The following is a 20,026-nucleotide window of genomic DNA, read 5'->3' as shown; positions in this document are numbered from 1 at the left end:
TGTAGTTTGGCCTATCAAAACAGAATTCAATTTCAGGTAATTTGAATCACTTTGATACTGCAGGAGATCAAATGAGTCTTTTATCTTGAAATATAATCACAATACTGTTTAGTAACACCAGTGCAATAATAGGCTAAAAGCAATAGTCAAAAGCTATAGTGTGGAGAAAAAGGCAAGTGATGGAAATATGACAAAATAACATCTGCAAAATATGAGTCACAGCCTGCTTCAGAGTAACAGCAAGATCAAAGCCATTGTTTTCAGTGCCTATAATAAACTCTACTCCCTTGCCAGTAACTTCACCTCCCTGTCTAGCCACTCAGTCAGGCTGAAACAGACCGCGCAAAGCTTTAGTATTCCATTAGATCCAGACCTAAGCTACAAACCCCAAATCCTGTCTATCACCAAGACCATTTATTCCCACCTTTATAACATCGCCCTATTCCACTCCTATCTCAGTTCCTCCTCCTCTTAACCATGCTTTTGTCACCTCTAGATTTGATTTATCCAATGTCCATAATGCTGGCCTCCCAACCAGAAACTTTAGCTTTGTCCAAAATGCAGCTGTGCCAAAGTAAGTTCTGTTTGACTGTCTTGCTACTTGTACCCCATAAGTATCAGATTGAAAATCCTCAACCTTATCTTCAAGTAGAACCATAGAACTATAGAAAAATTACAGCACAGAAGGCCATTCAGCCCATTGTGTCCGTGCCAGCCAAAAAAACTAGCTGCCCAATCTAATTCAATCTTCCAGTACCTGGTCCATAGCCTTGCAGATTACAACACTTCCGGTTCATGTCCAGGTACCTTATAAAAGAATTGAGAGTTTCTGCCTCCACCACCATTCCTGGCAGTGAATTCCAGACACCCACCATTCTCTGGGTGAAAAAGTTTTTCCTCATGTCCCTTCTAATCCTTCTAGCAATCACCTTAAATCTGTGCCCCCTGGTAATTGACCTCTCTGCTAGGAGAAACAGGTCCTTCCTGTCTACTCTATCTAGGCCCCTCATAATTTTGTACACCTCAATTTAGTCACCCCTCAGCCTCCTCTGTTCTAAGGAAAACCACCCTAGCCGATCCAATCTTTCCTCACAGCTGCAACTTTCAAGCCCTGGCAACATTCTTGTAAATCTCCTCTGCACTCTCTCCAGAGCAACTATGTCCTTCCTGTGATGTGGTGACTAGAACTTTACGCAATACTCCAGCTGTGGCCTAACCAGCGTTTTGTACAGTTCCAGCATTACATCCTTGCTTTTGTATTCCATACCTCGGCCAAAAAAGGAAAGCATTCCATATGCCTTCTTCACCACTTAATCTACCTGTCCTGCCACCTTTAGGGACCTGTGAACATGCACTTCTTCTACTGCTCTCAATAGCCTCCCATTTATTGTGTACTCCCTCGCTTTATTTGCCCTTCCCAAGTGCATTACCTCACACTTCTCTGGATTGAATTCCATTTGCCACTTTTCCGCCCACTCAAACTACTGATATCATTCTGGAGTCCACAGCTATCCTCTTCACTATCGATTATCACTATCACAACCAATTTTTGTGTCATCAGCAAATTTCCCAATCATGCCTCCCGCATTTAAGTCCAAATCATTAATACATACCACAAACAGCAAGGGACCCAACACTGAGCCCTGTGAAACGCCACTGGAAACAGCTTTCCATTCACAAAAACATCCGTCGACTACTATCCTTTGCTTCCTGTCACTGAGCCAATTTTGGATGCAACCTGCCACATTCCCTGTATCCCATGGGCTTTCATTTTACTGACCAGTCTGCCATGCGGGACCTTGTCAAATGCCTTATTAAAATCCATGTAGACCACATCCACTGCACTACCCTCATCAGTCCTCCTTGTTACTTCCTCAAAGGATTCAATTAAGTTAGTAAGACATGCCCTTCCCTTAACAAATCCATGCTGACTATCCCTGACCAATCCATGCCTTTCTAAGTGGCAGTTTATCCTGTCTCTCAGAATTGATTCTAAGAATTTAACCACCACCGAGGTCAGACTGACAGGCCTATAATTATTTGGCCTATCCCTCACACCCTTTTTAAACAATGGTATAATATTCGCAGACCTCCAATCCTCTGGCACCTCACCCGTATCCAGTGAGGATTTGAAGATGATCCTCATCACATCCATTATTTCTTCCCTGGCTTCTTTTAACATCCTGGGATACAATCCAACTGGCCCTGGCGATTTATCCACTTTCAAGGATGTCAGACCCTCTAGTACTTCCTCTCTCATTATGCTAATATTTCACACTCCTCCTCTTTTACTACAATGTCTGCAGCATCCCTCTCCTTTGTGAAGACAGAGGCAACAAACTCATTAAGAACCCTGCCCACATCTTCTGCATCCACATGTAAGTTCCCTTGTACATCTCTGATAGGCCCTACCATTTCCTTAGTTATCCTCTTGCTCTTAAAGTACTGATAAAACATCTTTGGATTTTCCTTGATTTTACCTGCCAATAGTTTTTCATGTCCTCTCTTGGCTTTTCTAATTTTCCTTTTTACTTCACCCTGCACTTTCTATACTCCTCTAGGCTTTCTAAAGTATTAAGTTTTTTGTGATTGTCATAAACTTTCTTTTTCTGCTTCAACTTACCCTGTAAGCCTCTAGATAACCAGGGGGTTCTAGATTTGGCCGTACCACCCTTTATCTTTGTGGGGACATGCCTACACTGTGCCTGTAGAATCTTGCTTTTGAATGCCACCCATTGGTTTGCCACTGAATGTCCTTCGAGTAGCTGTATCCAGCCCACTTTCGCCAGATCGCCTCTCAGTTTCGTAAAATTTGCCTTTCCCCAATTTATAACTTTAACTCCTGTCTTATCTTTGTTTATTTCCATGATTATGCTAAACCTAACTGTATTATGATTGCTATCTCCAAAATGGTCACTCCTGCTACTTCATCTACTTGCCCAGCTTCATTACCAAAGACTAAATCTAGAATTGCGCCCCCTCTCTTTGGGCTTGTTTTGTGCTGGCTAAAAAAGTTCTTCTGAATGCAGTTCAAGAATTTTGTGCCCTCTGTGCCCTCGCACTGTTTATATCCCCGTTGATATTAAAATAGTTGAAATCCCCAACTATTATTGCCCTATAGTTTCTACACTCAGAAATTTGCCTACATATTTGTTTCTTTATCTCCCTCTCACTATTTGGGGGTCTATAGTACACTCCTAGTAGTGTGGCTGCCCCTTTTTTATTTCTGCTCCACCCATGTGGCTTCATTTGATGATTCATTTAGCATATCATCCCTCCTCACAGCTGTTGATGATTCCTTAACCAATAATGCTACACCCCCTCCTTTTTTATACCCCTCTCTATCTCGCCTGAAAATTCTATATCTGGGGTTGTTGAGCTGACATTCTTTCCCCACTTTAAGCCAAGCTTCTGTTATAGCAACAATATCGTGTTGCCATGTGTCTATCTGTGCCTTCAGCTCATCGGCTTTATTTACTACACACCTGGCATTTAAATAAATACCTTTCAACACTATGCTGCAAACTTTTTAACCTTTGCTTCTTCCGTCTTTCCAAGTTACTCGCTAATTTACTGCCTTCCATTCTGTGGCCTGAAATTGACCTTTCTGAAACTGCCCTCAGGTTCCCATCCCCCTGCCAAGCTAGTTTAAACCATCCCCAACAGCACTAGCAAAACTTCCTGCAAGGATATTCGTCCCAGTCCTGTTCAGGTGTAGACCGTCTGGCTTGAACAGGTTCCACCTTCCCCAGAAGTGATCCTAATGTCCATGAAATCTGAAGTCTTCCCTCCTACCATGCATTTATCTGGTGTACTCTCCTATTTCTATACTCACTAGCACATGGCCTTGGGAGTAATCCAGAGATTACTACCTTTGAGGTCCTGCTTGCTAATCTCTTTCCTAACTCCCTAAACTCAGCCTGCAGGACTGCATCCCTCTTTCTTCCTATATCGTTGGTACCAATGTGGACCATGGCCTCTGGCTGTGCACCCTCACCCTCCAAACTGCTCTGTAGCCGCTCGGTGATATCCATGACCCTTGCACCAGGGAAGCAACCTAACATCCTAGAATCACATCTGCGACCACAGAAACGCCTATCTGTTCCCCTAACTATAGAATCCCCTACCACTATTGCTCTCTTGTCTTTTCTCCTCCCTCCCTGCACAGCTGAGCCACCCATGGTGCTCTGGTCATGACTCTCACTGCACTCTGCAGAGGAACCCTCTCTCCCATCGGTACTCAGAACTGAATACCAGTTAGAATCCCTTAATGGTCTTGCCCCATCCTGTCTCTGGAACACCATCCAGACTTGTATCTTCTTCACAGAATCACTGAATCATTACAGTGCAGGAAGGAGGCCATTCGGCCCACTGTGTCCACACTGGCTCTCTTAAAGAGAAATTCCCTCAGTTCCATTCACCTGGCTTCTCTCCACAACCCTGCACATTCTTCCTTTTCATATAACTATCTATTTCCCTTTTGAATGCTTCAATTGAACCTGCCTCCACCACCTTCACAGGCAGCGCATTCCAGACCTTAACCACTCGCTGCGTGAAAAAGTTTTCCTCATGTCACTTTTGCTTCTCTTACCAAATACTTTAAATCTGTGCCCTCTTGTTCTCAATCCTTTCAGTTTTTTGTGTATCCCCATTTTGTCCCACCATTGGTGGCACAGCCTTCCGCCACCTTGGGCTTTCAGTGTGGAATTCCCTTCCTAAACCCCTGTGCCAACAGTTTTCCCTCTTCCTTTAAAAATCTTAAAACCATAATTTCACCCAACTGTTGTATACTGTCCTAATTGCTCCCTCCAGGGTTCAGGAAATGTTCTTCTGACTTTTTCCATTTGTATAGTACCTTAGGATGATGTTGTTACATCAGAAGAGCTACATAAATGCAAACTGCTGGTGTTGCTGTTAAAAACAGTTTAATATATTGTAACTGGAAGAAAAAAAAATTGCTACCACAGTCAGTTTACACATTAGAGAACGACTAATCCAGACTGCAGAATGCTCCATGTAATTCCTCTTTACTCTTACCCCAACATTCACTGTCTCACTAACACACATACTTACATGTTAGTGGTTGTTCAGCAATAGAATGGCAAATCACAAGATTACAGGTACTAATCAATCATCAATAGGGCATATGTACCTTTTTTGGGATCTGCTTCTTAGTAATTAAGATGTACCTTTGATGATTTTCCTCAATTTTGAAATTGATGTGGGTTAACCTAGAGTGAGGACGATTTCTCTATTCTCAACAAATCCATGCTTCCAAAAATTTTGCCATTCAGCTCATGTCTACATGATCCACTTTCCTGCCTCTGTCAATGTCTTTAAGCTGCCTTGTCTCTCTGAGATTACTTACACTTGGCCCATGTCCCAGCTATTTCTCACTCTGCCTTCCAAATTTCTACACTTCTGTGAGAACTCCAAGATCAAAAATAGTCATCAATGGTGATTTAACTGTCAGTTAATCCTTAGGAATAGCTGATGACTTTTACTGACTATACATAGGAACAGGAGTAGGTCATACAACCCCTCTGTCACTCACTTAGACCATAGATGATCTGTACTCCAACTCCATTTTCCCACCTTTGTTCAATATCCCTTGATACCCTTACCTGGCAAAATCTATCGATCTCAGTCTTGGAAGCCCCAATTGTACCAGCATCCATAACCTTTTTGACAGGAGAATTCCAGATTTTTACTACCATTTGTACGAAAAAGTGCTTCCTAATTTCTCTCAAAAATGGTCTAGCTCTAATTTGATTCCCCTTCATTCTTCATTCCCCACCAGAGAAAAGTTTCTCTGTATCAACCCTATCAAATCCTTTTAACATTTTAAACACCTCAATCAGGTCACCCTTCAATCTTCGATACTCAAGGGAACATAAGACTAATCTATGCAACCTCTAATCATAATTAAACCCTCTAAGTCCAGTATCATTCTGGTGAATCTGTGCTGCACCCCCTCCAAGACCAATACATCCTTCCTGAGATACAGTGCCCAAAGACAGTATTTGTCAATCACAGAAATAAACTTAATCATATCAAAGAATTTTCATTAATTGTTCTGGAAATCCAATCTTCCAACCAGCCCATCTGAAAGAGTAAAAAATAAAAGGTATGTCTTTGTTACACATAGGACGAGATGATCTATTGTAATAATTTCTTATATTTGCACGTTGAGGACTAAGCAGTATTTAAGGCTACTTATAGTCACTAGATAGTACAGAACTTGAGTATTGCTGAAAAAAGTGACATGCTATCGAAGCTTTTTATCTTACACTCATCAGAACAGACGCAAGAATGACAAGTTTCAAAGGGAGCAACAATTTATACTGTATGAGAAAAGGATGCTGATTGGTTGGCAAGTCCGCCACTTTTGGACCTGAAAAGTGCCCAGTCTTCCTCAAATTATCCTGGAAGGTTAGGGTATCTCAAAATTTGAGCAACAGGTGAAACTAGTTGTTTCACGCTGCTACTATGCAGTAGCAACACGAGTGGTATTTTCCATGAACAGGATGCTGCCATGGACGTTCTGCCTACCACACAAATGAGTAATGTGGTTTACAAATTTCAGTGCCAGTGCGATGCCATGTACATAGGCCGCGTGTCCCAACGATTGGCAGATCATATCAAACAGCAAGTCTCTTCAGCTGTTTGCAACAGGCAGAGTACTGACTGTACTCAACCAGCCAGTACTTGAAAAACTCAGAACACATTGTATAACATTAGATGTGATTCCACGATTGGACAGCACTTGGTGAACAATCCCGAGTGTGCTAAGAATTACACTAAAAACCACTATAAGATTATCAGTCGGGCTCGGAATGTGGCTCACTTACGTTTGCTAGAAGCTACATATATTCATACACAGGGGCCTGTCCTCTGCAGGCAAAAGGAATATGTCCAGGTTTTGCACTTCTTCTGAAATAAACTAAAATGTGGAGACAATAGTTCCTTGGTGCATTCTCCATAGCAATGCCTTGACCAGAGTCGACTTGCCAACCAATCAGCACCCTTTTCTCATGCAATATAAATTGTTGCTCTCTTTGAAACTGGCATTCTTGCATCTGTCCTGATGAATACAAGATGAAAAGCTTCGACAACATGTCACTTTTTGTCAGCAATACTCAAAGCTACTTACTTTAATCTGTTCAGAGAAAATTGTGACTCAGGATATGTCGGATAGTTAAAACCTGTTGCATGGAAAGTTAGTGGGTGCAAATTTAGTTCACATAGCACTTTTTGTAGAAGCACAACGGAAGCCTTGCGCCACATTCTGAGCGTGGGCTGTGCTGCTGGCTGCATCCTGTGCAACCCGCATGGCATGAGGGAAGACGATGGGTGTGTGCAGGTGTGTTCCCTTTGTGCACTGGAACAGCTTGAACTGACACTATCCTGATGTCACACAGCCAAATTATATGATGCGATGCCAGGATTGTAAACTTCATGGACAAAAGACCAGCCCTCAAGTTCATCCACCACTCACCAATGATCAGGTGGTGAGCTGCAAGATGGGACCTGAACATGTACTATTAAATGGTCAGTCCATACGTTGAAGGTGAGGTGGTTTTAAGTGATTTTTCCTTAGGCAGGGTTTGTGGAAGCACTGTGCTGGATTCCTAGAGCTGTTTTCTGCCAGTTTAGGCATACAGCCAAGGAGGAGAGCCAACACTCTGATCCATTTATGGGAACAGTTCTTTCATTGCCTCCTGGTCTACAGGAAATGGAACGGAGAGGGCAGAGAGGGTATGCTCTATGAGGAGAGAGAGAGGAGGAGAAACAGGAGGATGCAGGGAAGAGACATTCTAGACCTCATGTAACTGGATGGAATGTCAAACAGAGGATGGAAGGGCTCCAGTTCCACTTCAAACAACTTCCCCATCTCAACTTGTACCCACCAATCACCACCCTCACATTCATTTCACAGTCCCCCTGCCCAACATCCAGCCTTAAAGGCACCAACAAGAACCCTCACAAAACATCTTTGTGCAATTATACAAAAAAAATGAATTAATCAGCCTTGTGCAATACCTTTGTGTCTGTCTTGCAGGTGCCTTTGTCTGTCCTAGTGCTGCTATGGAGTGCTACCCCAGTGGCTACAGCATAGCTGGTGAAAGGCTGCTGATTTTCACTGGGGGAGACTGCAGATGACCTTGCAGGACAACCGCAAGCAGTTCTCGGCCTTGAGGGCCCAGGTTCAGATTGCATCACCTCAGCACAGGCGGCAGCAGTCTGGGCTGGCTGGCTGAGAGGCAACAGCAAGGGAACTGGTGGAGTGGCAGTGGTGGAAGCACAAATGCTGTCATCCTGAGAGAGGACAACAGGTTTGTGCTACATGGAGCCACAGGCACTCTCCCAGGGCAGCACCCCAGCAATCCTACTTTGCTCAAGCAAAGATTGCTCGACTGCTCTGACAGCCTGCATGCCCCTTTGAATACTAAGATCCGCACCCACAATGGCAGCAGTCTGGGCATGCATGCAGCAACCATGGATCTCATGGCCTTCATCTGAGCTTCCACTACAGTACTGAGACGTTAGCAGGATTCCGTCTGTGCCGCAGTGGAAGATGAGACAGCATCCACCAGATATTCCATCGGGGATCATGGAGTTGGCCATCAATTTCATGCTAGAAAACATGGGCTCCAACCTCTGTACCATTCCCTCTGTCTCCTTGGCAGTGACAGGAGGCTGTCTGGCAAGCCAGCCAATGCACCCAGCATCTCGATGTGCATGCCCATCAGTGCCCTCCTATATGCCGTACTGTTAAAGTCCTTCTCGGAGTCCTCTGCATGAGTACTCATCTGCCACCTCAGCCTCTGTTGGGCTGGCAACCAAACCATCCTTTACCCCTGGCACGTCACTTGTGCCCAGATAACTCACCATGTGCTGATAACAACTCTATACTCGCTGTTAAACTCCAGAAAGCTTGTTTTGGAAGGATAATGCTGCAGCCTATATTTACTCAGTTTCACATTTATTGTACAGAATAAAAGGATTACAAACATGTAGCTCCTCACTCAAAACCCTTCCCCAGTCTCAGTGAGTGTCTGCGTACGTGCTCAACTAAGTCCCCAATTAACACCCTTCACCTGCATATAATCAAACCACTGATACACAATTAACAGAGGAACATTCACCACCAAGGTATGTTCAGTGCTGGAATCAAAGCTGGTGGCTGTGAGTATCATATCAAGTGACGAGGGTCTCTTCATCAGTGCTGTGCTGTTTTTCTCTTCACTCCTCCTGAGGCTCCTGTGACTGGGCAGGCAACTGTTCTCAGGTGTCTGAAAACAGGAACTCAGAGAATGGGGTGAGGAAAGAAGGTTAGAATGGGAAACAAGATGTCCATGATCACACCATGTGCAGCTTGCTCACCATGCCAAACAGCAGGATGTGAGCGTGCTGGGTGTTGTCATCATCTTCAATGTTCTGCGGTGCGTCGAATGCCACAGGCCCTCTCGCAGCCTGCCCTATGATGCAGAGAACCATCTCCTCTATAGGTTTCAGGTGATGCAGGTATCCTTGTCTCCCGTCGGTTCTGTTCTGTTTTGTTCTATTGTGCGCCACCTTCTCCTGCAAGAGAGAGGACAGAATGTTAGTGATTGTGCAGCACTGTATTTGGGTGATATGCCTGCCATGGCTGAATACGTGGAGGTATGTGAAGCCAGCAAGAGGTGGGTGTGAGGTTGGCAGCATAGGTAGGTGAGGTGGAGTATCTAGATGTTAGGCATGAGTACTGAGTGCCAGGTACTGGTGCTGGGTGAGTGATTGGCATGTGGTGCATTGAGCAGCACGAGAGCAACCTGGCATTGTGGTGGGTAAGAGATGTCATGTGAAGATGCGTTCACTGACCTTGGCCAGCCATGTGAGGTCATTAGACTTCTTATGGCACTGCTGCTAGGTCCTTGGATCCAGACTTCAAGAGTTGACCTTCCTGGCCATCTGCTCCCATTCCGTTCTGAGGGTGGTCCTTGAGGACCTTCTGGCTGCCCCCCCCAACAGAAACATAGCATCTCTCCTCTTGCCAACCTGCACCATTACTGCCTCCACTGTCACATCTGTCATTCTGGAACCCTCTGTCTACCTTGGTATCACTTTGCAATAATTTCCATTGCAGCAATAGTTTTGTACAGCTTCCCTTTAAGGTACAGCTGTCTTTAAAGAGCAGGCAGGCTGTATCACATGATCAGCAAACAATACTGCTGGAGCTCCCTGCTCTGTGCAAAGGCTGCAGGCAGCTTGGAGAAGCAGAGAAGCAGCTGCTGGGTCAATGTTACAATCATGCAGATGAGGTGGGTACACGAAAATTGAGTGGTCCCCATCTCGATCTGCATGGGCTCAAAAACCAGACATCTCAATTTTTAGCTCAATATCTATTGTAGGGAAAATCTCTAAAATGATCTTGAGGAAGCCAGTTGATGAACATAACTTGTTAAAAAATATTCTTGAAAATCCATGCGATGGGTGCTTCCTGGTGGAAATGTTAACATGCATCTGCCTGAGGCTTTCACTGTTGAATGTGCCAGATTTTGTGGGGTCCAAACAAAGTCCCTTTACTTACATGGCAATGGTGGGCACCCACACCATAGGGGGAGCAGCTAGGGCACTTGTTCACTGAAGAAGGCAGAAAATTCAGTAGTAAAGTGGGGCTGGAAGTGGTGCTAGGTCTCCCCCGCCCACAAACATCATTAAGCTGCCCCCAGTCAGGGAGTCCAATTGATGTATTTTTTATTTTAAAAATTGAGATTTTTCTTTGGATCTCCAGGTTGTATATTAAAAAAAAGAACTGATCTAGTGAGGGTCCTAGATTAATAATATGCATGTTTCAACCGTTGGAAATATTGATGAGCAAACTGGTGAAGACTGTTCTGTGATTGAAGTGCAATAGTTGGCTGGTCACATTCCTTGCTGGAAGTCATTTTTGAATTCTGATTCTGGAGTGCACAGATAGCATTGGTATACAGACCATTGCAATTAGCTTGACAAAATGCTGCATATCTATTCCCTTGGATGCAACTGAAGATGATATTCAACAGTCTTCAAGCTTGGTCTCTTATCAATCACCATCAGATCCTGGATTATCTCTGATTTTTGCTGACCTCTTCGACCACCAGACGGTCTCAACCTCTTCAACTGCTAATAGAACTTATTTTTTTTAAATCATTTTTTAAAAATTCAATATTCAACTTATTCAATATCAATGACCAATAATGCTCAAGTTACCCAGATTGTTTATGCAAGCTGCAGCCACTTCTCTGGGCCTACTACTAGCATTTTTGGCTGCTGCCCCAGACCCATGCTCTCAATCTCCCTTTTTCTTATTGGCTGGCTTCACTTCCGATCTCGCACCTTTGCTCCTCTTACCCTCCTCCTATTTCCTTGGTTCCTCTCATCAACCACCTCCCATTTCTCAATCCTACTGCCTCATGTTCCATCCTATTCAGCACTGATCTTCTGCTGACCTCCTCTCCTACTCACATCCCGGGACTGACTTACTCTCAAATGAGTCCTTCTGGTTCTTCCAAAGTAGCTACCACATTGCCTTATTCTTCTGTCTCTACAAGGATCCTCCTCAAGAACAAAGCTCTTGAATCTCCTCCTGTTCCCATTACCCCTCTTCTGACCACTTTCTCATGTCTATTACTACATCGCTATTAAAAATGGCCCCTTGCAAATAGGTTTCTGATCACCCATGACTTTATGGAACGGCTGTCATCACCAGGTTCCACCTCACTTATCCCTCACCTGACTTATTACTACTTCAGTATCTTTTCATCACTTGAACACCTCATTAGCTACAACCCCTCCTATTTATTGTTCAAATTCTTTCTTATCTATCACCCTCTCAGGTACCCTGAAAACTTCTTGTCTAAAATCCCATTTATCCTCATCTCAATCAGCCTTTGCACTATGATGAGGAACCATGGTGTGCAAGCTAAAAGAGGCAAGAATAGTTTGAACAGAGATTGAGTGGAATGGGCCTATATTCTCTGGAATTTAGCAAAATGAGAGCTGATCTCATTGAAACATATAAAATTCTCATTGGGCTTGACAGGGTAGATGCTGAGAGGTTGTTTCCCCTGCCTGGAGAGGCTAGAACTAAGGGTCACCATCTCAGAATAAGGGATCAACCATATAGGACTGAGATGAGGAGAAATTTCTTTACTGAAAGGGTTGTGAATCTTTGGAATTCTCAACCTCAGAGGACTCCGGATACTAAGTTGTTGAGTAAATTCAAGACCAAGATTGACAGATTCTTGGGCACTAAGAGAACCAAGAGATATGGGGATGGGGGGAAAGTGGAGTTGTTGCAGAAGTTCAGCCATGATCTTATTGACTGGCGCAGCATGCTTGAGGGAATGTATGGCCTACTCCTGCATCTGTTTCTTATGTTCTTATTTCAACCTTCATCTAAATTTCCCCTGTCCCAACTTCACTAATTTCTCTGCACTCCTACACTACTGCACTTAGTCAATCTCACAATCCACATATACTCACCCACCCACACATGCAGTCACTTTTTTAAATTGTCATTTTGAGTGGTCTTGCCAACTTCAGGGTTTCTATTTTTGACAAAACTATTCTCCATCACTCCCTCATTTCCTTCAACATCCATATTGCCCCACCTGTTTCAACCCGTCTACAATCATTCTCCACCCCTGGAAGATATTATCCCCAGTTCCTTTTCCAACACACTTACAAATTCCTAATTGCTTCTTCTCTGACCCTTCACTCGCCTTAATACAGTTGCTACACTCAACCTACTCAATAGCTCCCTTGTTTCTGCCTTTAACGTCCTTGACCCCTCCAAATACCTCACTGTCTCCCAATCTCATCATTCTCTGAGTACAATTCCCACCTCTGTGCCCTTAAAACCAAGGGCTGTAAACTGGTCATTACGGGGTTTATTCTTCACTGACAGATCTTGTTCAAGCACCCAAAGCAATAATGTGTCTCCCATTACTTGTCCAAATCCTCCAATTGCTTCAGATTAGCTGAGTGGATATCAATTCTTTAATATATTAGTCCGTGGCTGGTTCTTGATGAAACAAAAGATGTTTTTAATATGCAAATAAAGTTTAAATGGAAAAACATTGGTTGTACTGTTTTATAGTATCTTTGATGGATGGCTAAGCAGGCTGTTAACTGCCAACAATCACAGTTGTTCAATGTACTTGGCCCAGATCTTGAATCAGGTTAGTTAGATATTATTTGACACAGGTGAAGGCATCCTTGGGGTAGCTTTGATTGACAGTTGTGTGACCAAATTTGAAAATTTCTGATGGACAGGATTAATCTCCACTTGGAGAGGCAGGGATTAATCAGGGATAGTCTGCATAGCTTTGTCAGGGGGAGATCGTGTCTAACTAACTTGATTGAATTTTTTGAAGAGTTGACTAGATGTGTAGATGAGGGTAATGCAGTTGATGTAGTCTACATGGACTTCAGTAAGGCTTTTGATAAGGTCCCACATGGGAGATTGGTTAAGAAGGTAAGAGCCCATGGGATCCAGGGCAATTTGGCAAATTGGATCCAAAATTAGCTTAGCGGCAGGAGGCAGCGGGTGATGGTCGAGGGTTGTTTCTGCGAGTGGAAGCCTGTGACCAGTGGTGTACTGCAGGGATCTGTGCTGGGACCCTTGATGTTTGTAGTGTACATTAATGACTTAGACGTGAATATAGGAGGTATGATCAGTAAGTTCGCGGATGACATGAAAATTGGTGGTGTTCTAAATAGTGAAGAGGAAAGCCTTAGATTAAAGGACGATATAGATGGGCTGGTAAAATGGGCGGAGCAGTGGAAAATGGAATTTAATCCCGAGAAGTGTGAGGTGATGCATTTTGGGAGGACTAACGAGGCAAGGGAATATACAATGGATGGTAGGACCCTAGGAAGTACAGAGGGTCAGAGGGACCTTGGTGTACCTGTCCATAGATCACTGAAAGCAGCAGCACAGGTCGATAAGGTGGTTAGGAAGGCATATGGGATACTTGCCTTTATTGGCTGAGGCATAGAATGTAAGAGCAGGGAGGTTATTATGGAGCTGTATAAAACGCTGCTTAGGCCACAGCTGGAGTATTGTGTACAGTTCTAGGCACCACACTATAGGAAGGATGTGAATGCACTGGAGAGGGTGCAGAGGAGATTCACCAGGATGTTGCCTGGGCTGGAACATTTCAGCTATGAAGAGAGACTGAAAAGGCTAGGGTTTGTTTTCTTTGGAGCAGAGAAGGCTGAGGGGGGACATGATTGAGGTATACAAAATTGATTAGATAGGAAGAAACTTTTTCCCTTAGCGGAGGGGCCAATAACCAGGGACATAGATTTAAGTAAAGGGGAAGGAGGTTTAGAGGGGATTTGAGTAAAACTTTTTTTTTTCACCCAGAGGGTGGTTGGAATCAGGAATGCACTGCCTGAAGAGGTGGTAGAGGCAGGAACCATCACGACATTTAAGAAGTATTTAGATGAACACTTGAAACGCCATAACATACAAGGCTACGGCCCAAGTGCTGGAAAATGGGATTAGAATAGGTAGGTGCTTGATGGCCGGCACAGACACGATGGGCCGAAGAGCCTGTTTCTGTCCTGTATGACTCTATGATTGGAGATTTACCTGTAGTTCCATCAGCTCAGAAGTCAGTCTACAGTCTGCAAACAGCAGAGAAACTGAGCTAAAACAGAAAATGCTGGAAATACTCAACTGGTCTGGCAGCATCTGTGAAAAGAGAAACAGAGTTAACGTTTCAGGTCAATCATCCATCTGATGTAGTTTATCAACCTCAAACGTTAACTCTGTTTATTATTTGCCTTTCATTTAATATGACAGATCAGTCTATGTATCAAAGCTTATTATAAAAACATTTGGGTGTGAATCATGAGTGGAGTTATAGTCACTGGATTAGCAATTTTTGTGCGAGGGTAACCACAGGAAATCCACTACTAAACACTGAGTCACATTTTATTTACTTTGTGTTTTTATTTGGTGTTTTTTCAAAGAGCTTTCTCTTATTCAACTGCACACCAGACAAGTGTCAAAACTTTCAGGAGAGTGGGGAAGGGAGAAAATCGAAAGACCTACAAAATGTTTTGGAAGCATCTGTTACATTCAAGTCATCAGCTTCAAAGTGTCAAAGTGTTAAAGTGTTGAACAGAAGCAAGACACTTTTTTTCTGACTGGAGCTATAAATTTACAAGCACTTAGCAATCTGAAAACTTCCCATACGAAGCAGCAAGTAAATTCAGGCCAACCTCTGCACAGGGCATATCTGAGCAATGACCTTAACAGGACAAGTCAAGACAGCACCGCAGCATCGTTATCACATTCCAGGCCCCAAAGAACGCATCAGAAACAGAAAAGATCATAGCTTTGATCACCTGCGCTGACTTGAATTAGTTAAAGAAAACCAAGAACAATACAAAACAAGATGTTGACCACTGCAGGTTAATTTGTCAACCAGTCGCTCAGCAGTCAACACTGTTCTCAGAAACCTCCTTTGTCTTAAATTGGCAAAACTAAATGAGGTGTGGTTGTTGTTACACTGTCCAGCATTCATATCCTCAATATTCTTCAAATTACATCATTGACCGGAAGACTCTCCTATAATTCGAGATATGTACCTACTCAGTTATGGCACAGATGAGTACCTATGCATAATTAATTGAAATCAATTCAGTAATGGCAAAGAATTCCTTTCTGCTGCTGCACAGCTACTGGCCCACAGATATACTGATACATGCACTTGTGTAAAGTAGCAGTACTGGAGAAATTACTCGACAAGGTCCCAGTGGCACATAAGATAAGGGCAGAAATCACTTTTACCAACAGCATCAGCACATAATCAGTGTGCTGCCAATCCTTTTTTCAAAAAATAATGCAAAGATAATTCAGTAATGCTGATTCAATCTAAATCTCCAAAGCTAAAGTCTGTTTGGTCAATAAATAAAACTAATGCATCGTCTGTATCTCCTATCATGAATGTAGCTGGTCTGTACAGCCAATATCAGTCAACCATTTTGGAGTGTGCAGTAAAGATTAACTCAGAAAGCATATGCTTTAAATTCATTGTTAAAATTACTATGATTTGAGTTGAAACATTTCACTTACATAGGATATAATATGTGGCTGCCAAAAAGATATAAAACAGGGTTTTGTTCTAGTGACATGCAAAATGCCTCTAAATATCAAGTGAAAAGCAAAATAATTCACTTGTTGGGAGTACGTCAAACAACACTCTTTCTTTGGGGAAGGGGGTGTTATTTCTGCAAAAGGTTCTTAGTTTAGTGTGCATATTCCTATACTATTGGGTTTCTCTATCCCCATGACAACAAAAGCTTCTAGAGTGTGGTAAAAACCCAATGGGTTCACTAATGCCTTTCAGATAAGGAACCTGCCCCCCTCCCGGGTGAGCCTCATCCCCACACTATATGGCTGATTCTTCATACTCTCAGGGCAATGAGGAATTAACAATAAATACTATCTTACCAGGATCTATCAAATCCCAATAACAAAAAAAATATACGCAGGTTGAATTATGAGTACTTTTGTCTTAGAAATACAGTTTTCAAACAACCTTGTTAAAGTAGTCAGATGATACAATTTGGATTCTAAATTTTCTAACCATCACATACAGCCTCAAGTTCAAAAGGATCTGCAAATGTGAACAGCTGAAAATAATAAAGGTATGTAACACAGATTCTGACATACAATAGAATAGGATTCTGTGTATCTTCTTCAGTGATTACAATGTATAGTTATGTTTTCTTTATACATATGCATATTAGGCTTATGTTTGAAAAAGCTTTATTTAAATCATTAAAATTTACTGATTTGAGAAATTAACTATCTTCTAACATCTAAGTTCAGGATTGGGCTTTTAGCATCTGGAGAGAAAACCAGAGGCTATGCGGTGCTTGTCAGAGTGTTATAGTATGTTGTGACTGAAAGAAAAAGAAAGAACTAGCATTTATATAGCACCTTTTCACAACCTTAGGATGTCCAATGTGCTTTCGAACCAATTAAGTGATTTTGAAATGTAGTCACTGTTGTGACATAGGAAACACAGCAGCCAATTTTCACACAGCAAGGTTTCACAAACAGGGATGTGATAATGAGCAGATCATTTGTTTTGGTGATGTGGGGTGAGGGATTAATATTGATTGGGACCTAGGGAGAACGCCTCTGCTCTTGCTATTCTTTGAAATAGTGCCATGCGATCTTTTACATCCACCTAAGAGGGCGGAAGGACTTTATTTTAATATTGCATCCGATAGGTCGCACCTCTGACAGTGCAGCACTCCCTCAGTACTGCACTGGAGTGTCAGCCTAAATTATGTGCTCAAGTCCTTAAAGCAGGGCTTGAAGGCACAACTCAAAAGTGAGAGTGCTACCACTGAGCCACAGCTGCCACCAGGGTCAGCAATGGAAGGAGGGATCACTATCACACTCTATAGCAGTTCATGTTTAATGGTGACTAAACCCCATGGGCATTCTCTCTCTCTCTCTCTCTCTCTTTCTCTCTCTTTCAAGCACTGTTTTTTGTTTTGAATAAATATCTCACAAATGAAGAATACCAAATAACTTGTCTTGCACCATAATAGAACATCCAATAACTAGTATTTAATCATATTTTATGTTATGCTGTTTCTGTTGAAAGAAGTACAAATGCACTTCCATGTGCATAGCTTCTTATCATGTTCGCAAAAGATTGCAAAGTGCTTCACAACAATGTGCTTTTTTCGAGATGTGGTGAACAGCAACTGTGATGAATGACATATTAATCTTTTTTTGGTGATGTTGGTGAGGGAGGAATTTTGGCCTGGATATCGTGAGAATTCCCTGCTCTTCTTTGTATAGAGTTTTTAACTGGCAAACGGAGCCTTGGTTTAACATCTCATCTAAAAGAAAGTATCTCCAATAATAATGCAGCAGTCCCTGAGTACTGCATTAAAGTATCAGCCAAACCAACTTGAACCAACTACCAATCAACTTGAAGGTAAAAAGTGTTATCAACTTAGTCAAACTGACACTGAAAGGCAAAGGTTTACAATATCTACAGAAAGAATAAGTTATGACACCAATTAAAGTCAATTACTGGAAGCAGATCTAACATAAATAAGACAGAATTCTCTTTTCTGGGGAAGTAACCCTGACTTATTTAACTCAAGTCTGAAGTGGGCTTTAATGCTTCCTGTTACCTTAAACAAATGTTTATGTATTTTATTTTGAGTGCTATTAATTTCTTGTTAGATGTACAATTTTAGCACATTATAATCAGCTACAGTATAACACAATGTCCAATGCAGAGCTTTAGTACATTTAATTATCATCTAACATTTGAGCTTGTATTACTGCCTTGGAATTCTTTGTTTATATATTAATTTTATGTGAATGTTAACATTCAATTTTAGTTGATCCACATTATATCAATGAATGATGTACACTAGAGCATAACAAAAGCTGCAGGTGCATTTGTAAATATTCTGTGTTTGATTATTGGGAATTACTGCTACATAAATGCACATAATCATTGAAAAATGCTCGTCCACATTTTTAAATCAAATGCATTTTAACAAGGTACCAATGTAATAAACATCACATCTCATGTTTATACATCAGGAGCAAGCTTCAGCCATTAAGTATTTATTTGACTGGAGCTGCAGCTTTAAAAGAGTTGGTGTAATTTTAAGAGCAAAATATTGGGTTTAGATTTTCAGAACACATTTAGAAGCATTACTGGCAGCTGAAATCTTTAATTACCCAAGAATAAATAATACAATATTGTTCATTTCCTGTATATAAACTATATATCACCGCTTTGATGTACAAAAAGGTAGGCCTGCATTCCACTTTCTCTTGCTTTTTCACCACTGTTCTCATAAGTGAATTGGTGGAAACGGACACCAAACTCATGCCACCTTATTCTCACTAAAACATGCGATTCAGAAACGAACATATTCAAAATAAAATCCTAAAAATCAAAGTTTATAATTTTTCTCAGCAAAAATTACCGGTGTCGCTTTATTAAATAGGTATTTCAATTGAGCTTCGATACTTGTGCTATTTTAACTGATTACGGATATAAATATGTTCTCCATTCGCAGTGCTTACTCGTACTTTTCAATGAAGCAGTTACCGGGTTTGATTTAAGAAATACGGCAAATCGCTTGCACTGTATTATATAATATATCGATATTATTCACAGATCGGGGGGATAAATTCTGTAGCAATCGCTCAGTCGGGCAACCGTTTTCCAACTTCTCTGTCTGCTATTGTGGGCTATTCCAAAATCATTAAACGTCTTTGTTATGATCGCATAGCTTTATTTCATTTTCTATGGAGCAAAAGAATCCCCAGGAGAGCTATTCCCTTTCCTGTGTTGAGGATTCCCAGTTGGCGTTTCCTACCTTTTATCCAGGCAAGCGATCCATTCTGATGATGCTGAAGATTGGGACGCGGTATGAGCAGTCACCATGGCTGGGGAAATCATAGACTCAGCAGCTGCAAAGACTTCGAGCAAACAAGAGGGCGATCGAGTCAGTAGGAGGTGGTTGCTGACTCGGACGGGGCTGGTAAAATCATCTCTTCACACTTAGTCCGAGCAAGATGCGAACAAAAAACACCCTTGACGTCAGAGTGCAGATACAAGACAAGCGCTTGTGCTTCAAAGAGAAGGTGCAGTGAGTAACCGAGCGGCCACAGCAGCTGTCTGTGACATAGCGGAACAAACAAGAGGATGAAAGCCGCTGCATAGCGGTGACAGTAGGGGGTGCGAGAGATACTGATGTACCACTGAATTAGCACCAGGCCGTCTTTCAGATTTGTGCAACAAGTGCAAAATTAAACATTTCACTATGAAAACTCTGCAAACTAAATATGTCCTTGCTGTGAGGTGGTTTGAGGTTCGCTGCTGGAGTACTTCACTGCACAACCAGCATTAAAACCCCTCAGGCACAGACCTGAAATGTTAACTCTCCTTCTCGCTGCACAGATGCTGCCAGACCTGCTGAGTGTTTC

The 20,026-nt window shown here is 42.3% G+C and overlaps 1 protein-coding gene across 2 annotated transcripts in view; it reads right to left on the bottom strand.

Annotated features, from left to right (window-relative positions):
* The window catches only part of rapgef4a (Rap guanine nucleotide exchange factor 4a), a 420,421-nt gene extending 400,746 nt beyond the window's left edge, over positions 1 to 19,675 (bottom strand). For both annotated transcript variants that reach the window (XM_068035423.1, XM_068035424.1), the window contains exon 1: positions 19,417 to 19,675. In XM_068035423.1, coding sequence (XP_067891524.1) covers positions 19,417 to 19,499 — 83 coding nt within the window. In that variant the 5' untranslated portion in view covers positions 19,500 to 19,675. The remainder of the gene's footprint in view (positions 1 to 19,416) is intronic.
* Between the last annotated feature and the right edge of the window lie 351 nt (positions 19,676 to 20,026).

This window comes from Heterodontus francisci, chromosome 7, assembly GCF_036365525.1.
Source record: "Heterodontus francisci isolate sHetFra1 chromosome 7, sHetFra1.hap1, whole genome shotgun sequence".
Taxonomy (NCBI): domain Eukaryota; kingdom Metazoa; phylum Chordata; class Chondrichthyes; order Heterodontiformes; family Heterodontidae; genus Heterodontus; species Heterodontus francisci.
The sequence above is the reverse complement of the archived record's forward strand: the minus strand, read 5'-3'. Positions and strand labels throughout refer to the sequence as shown.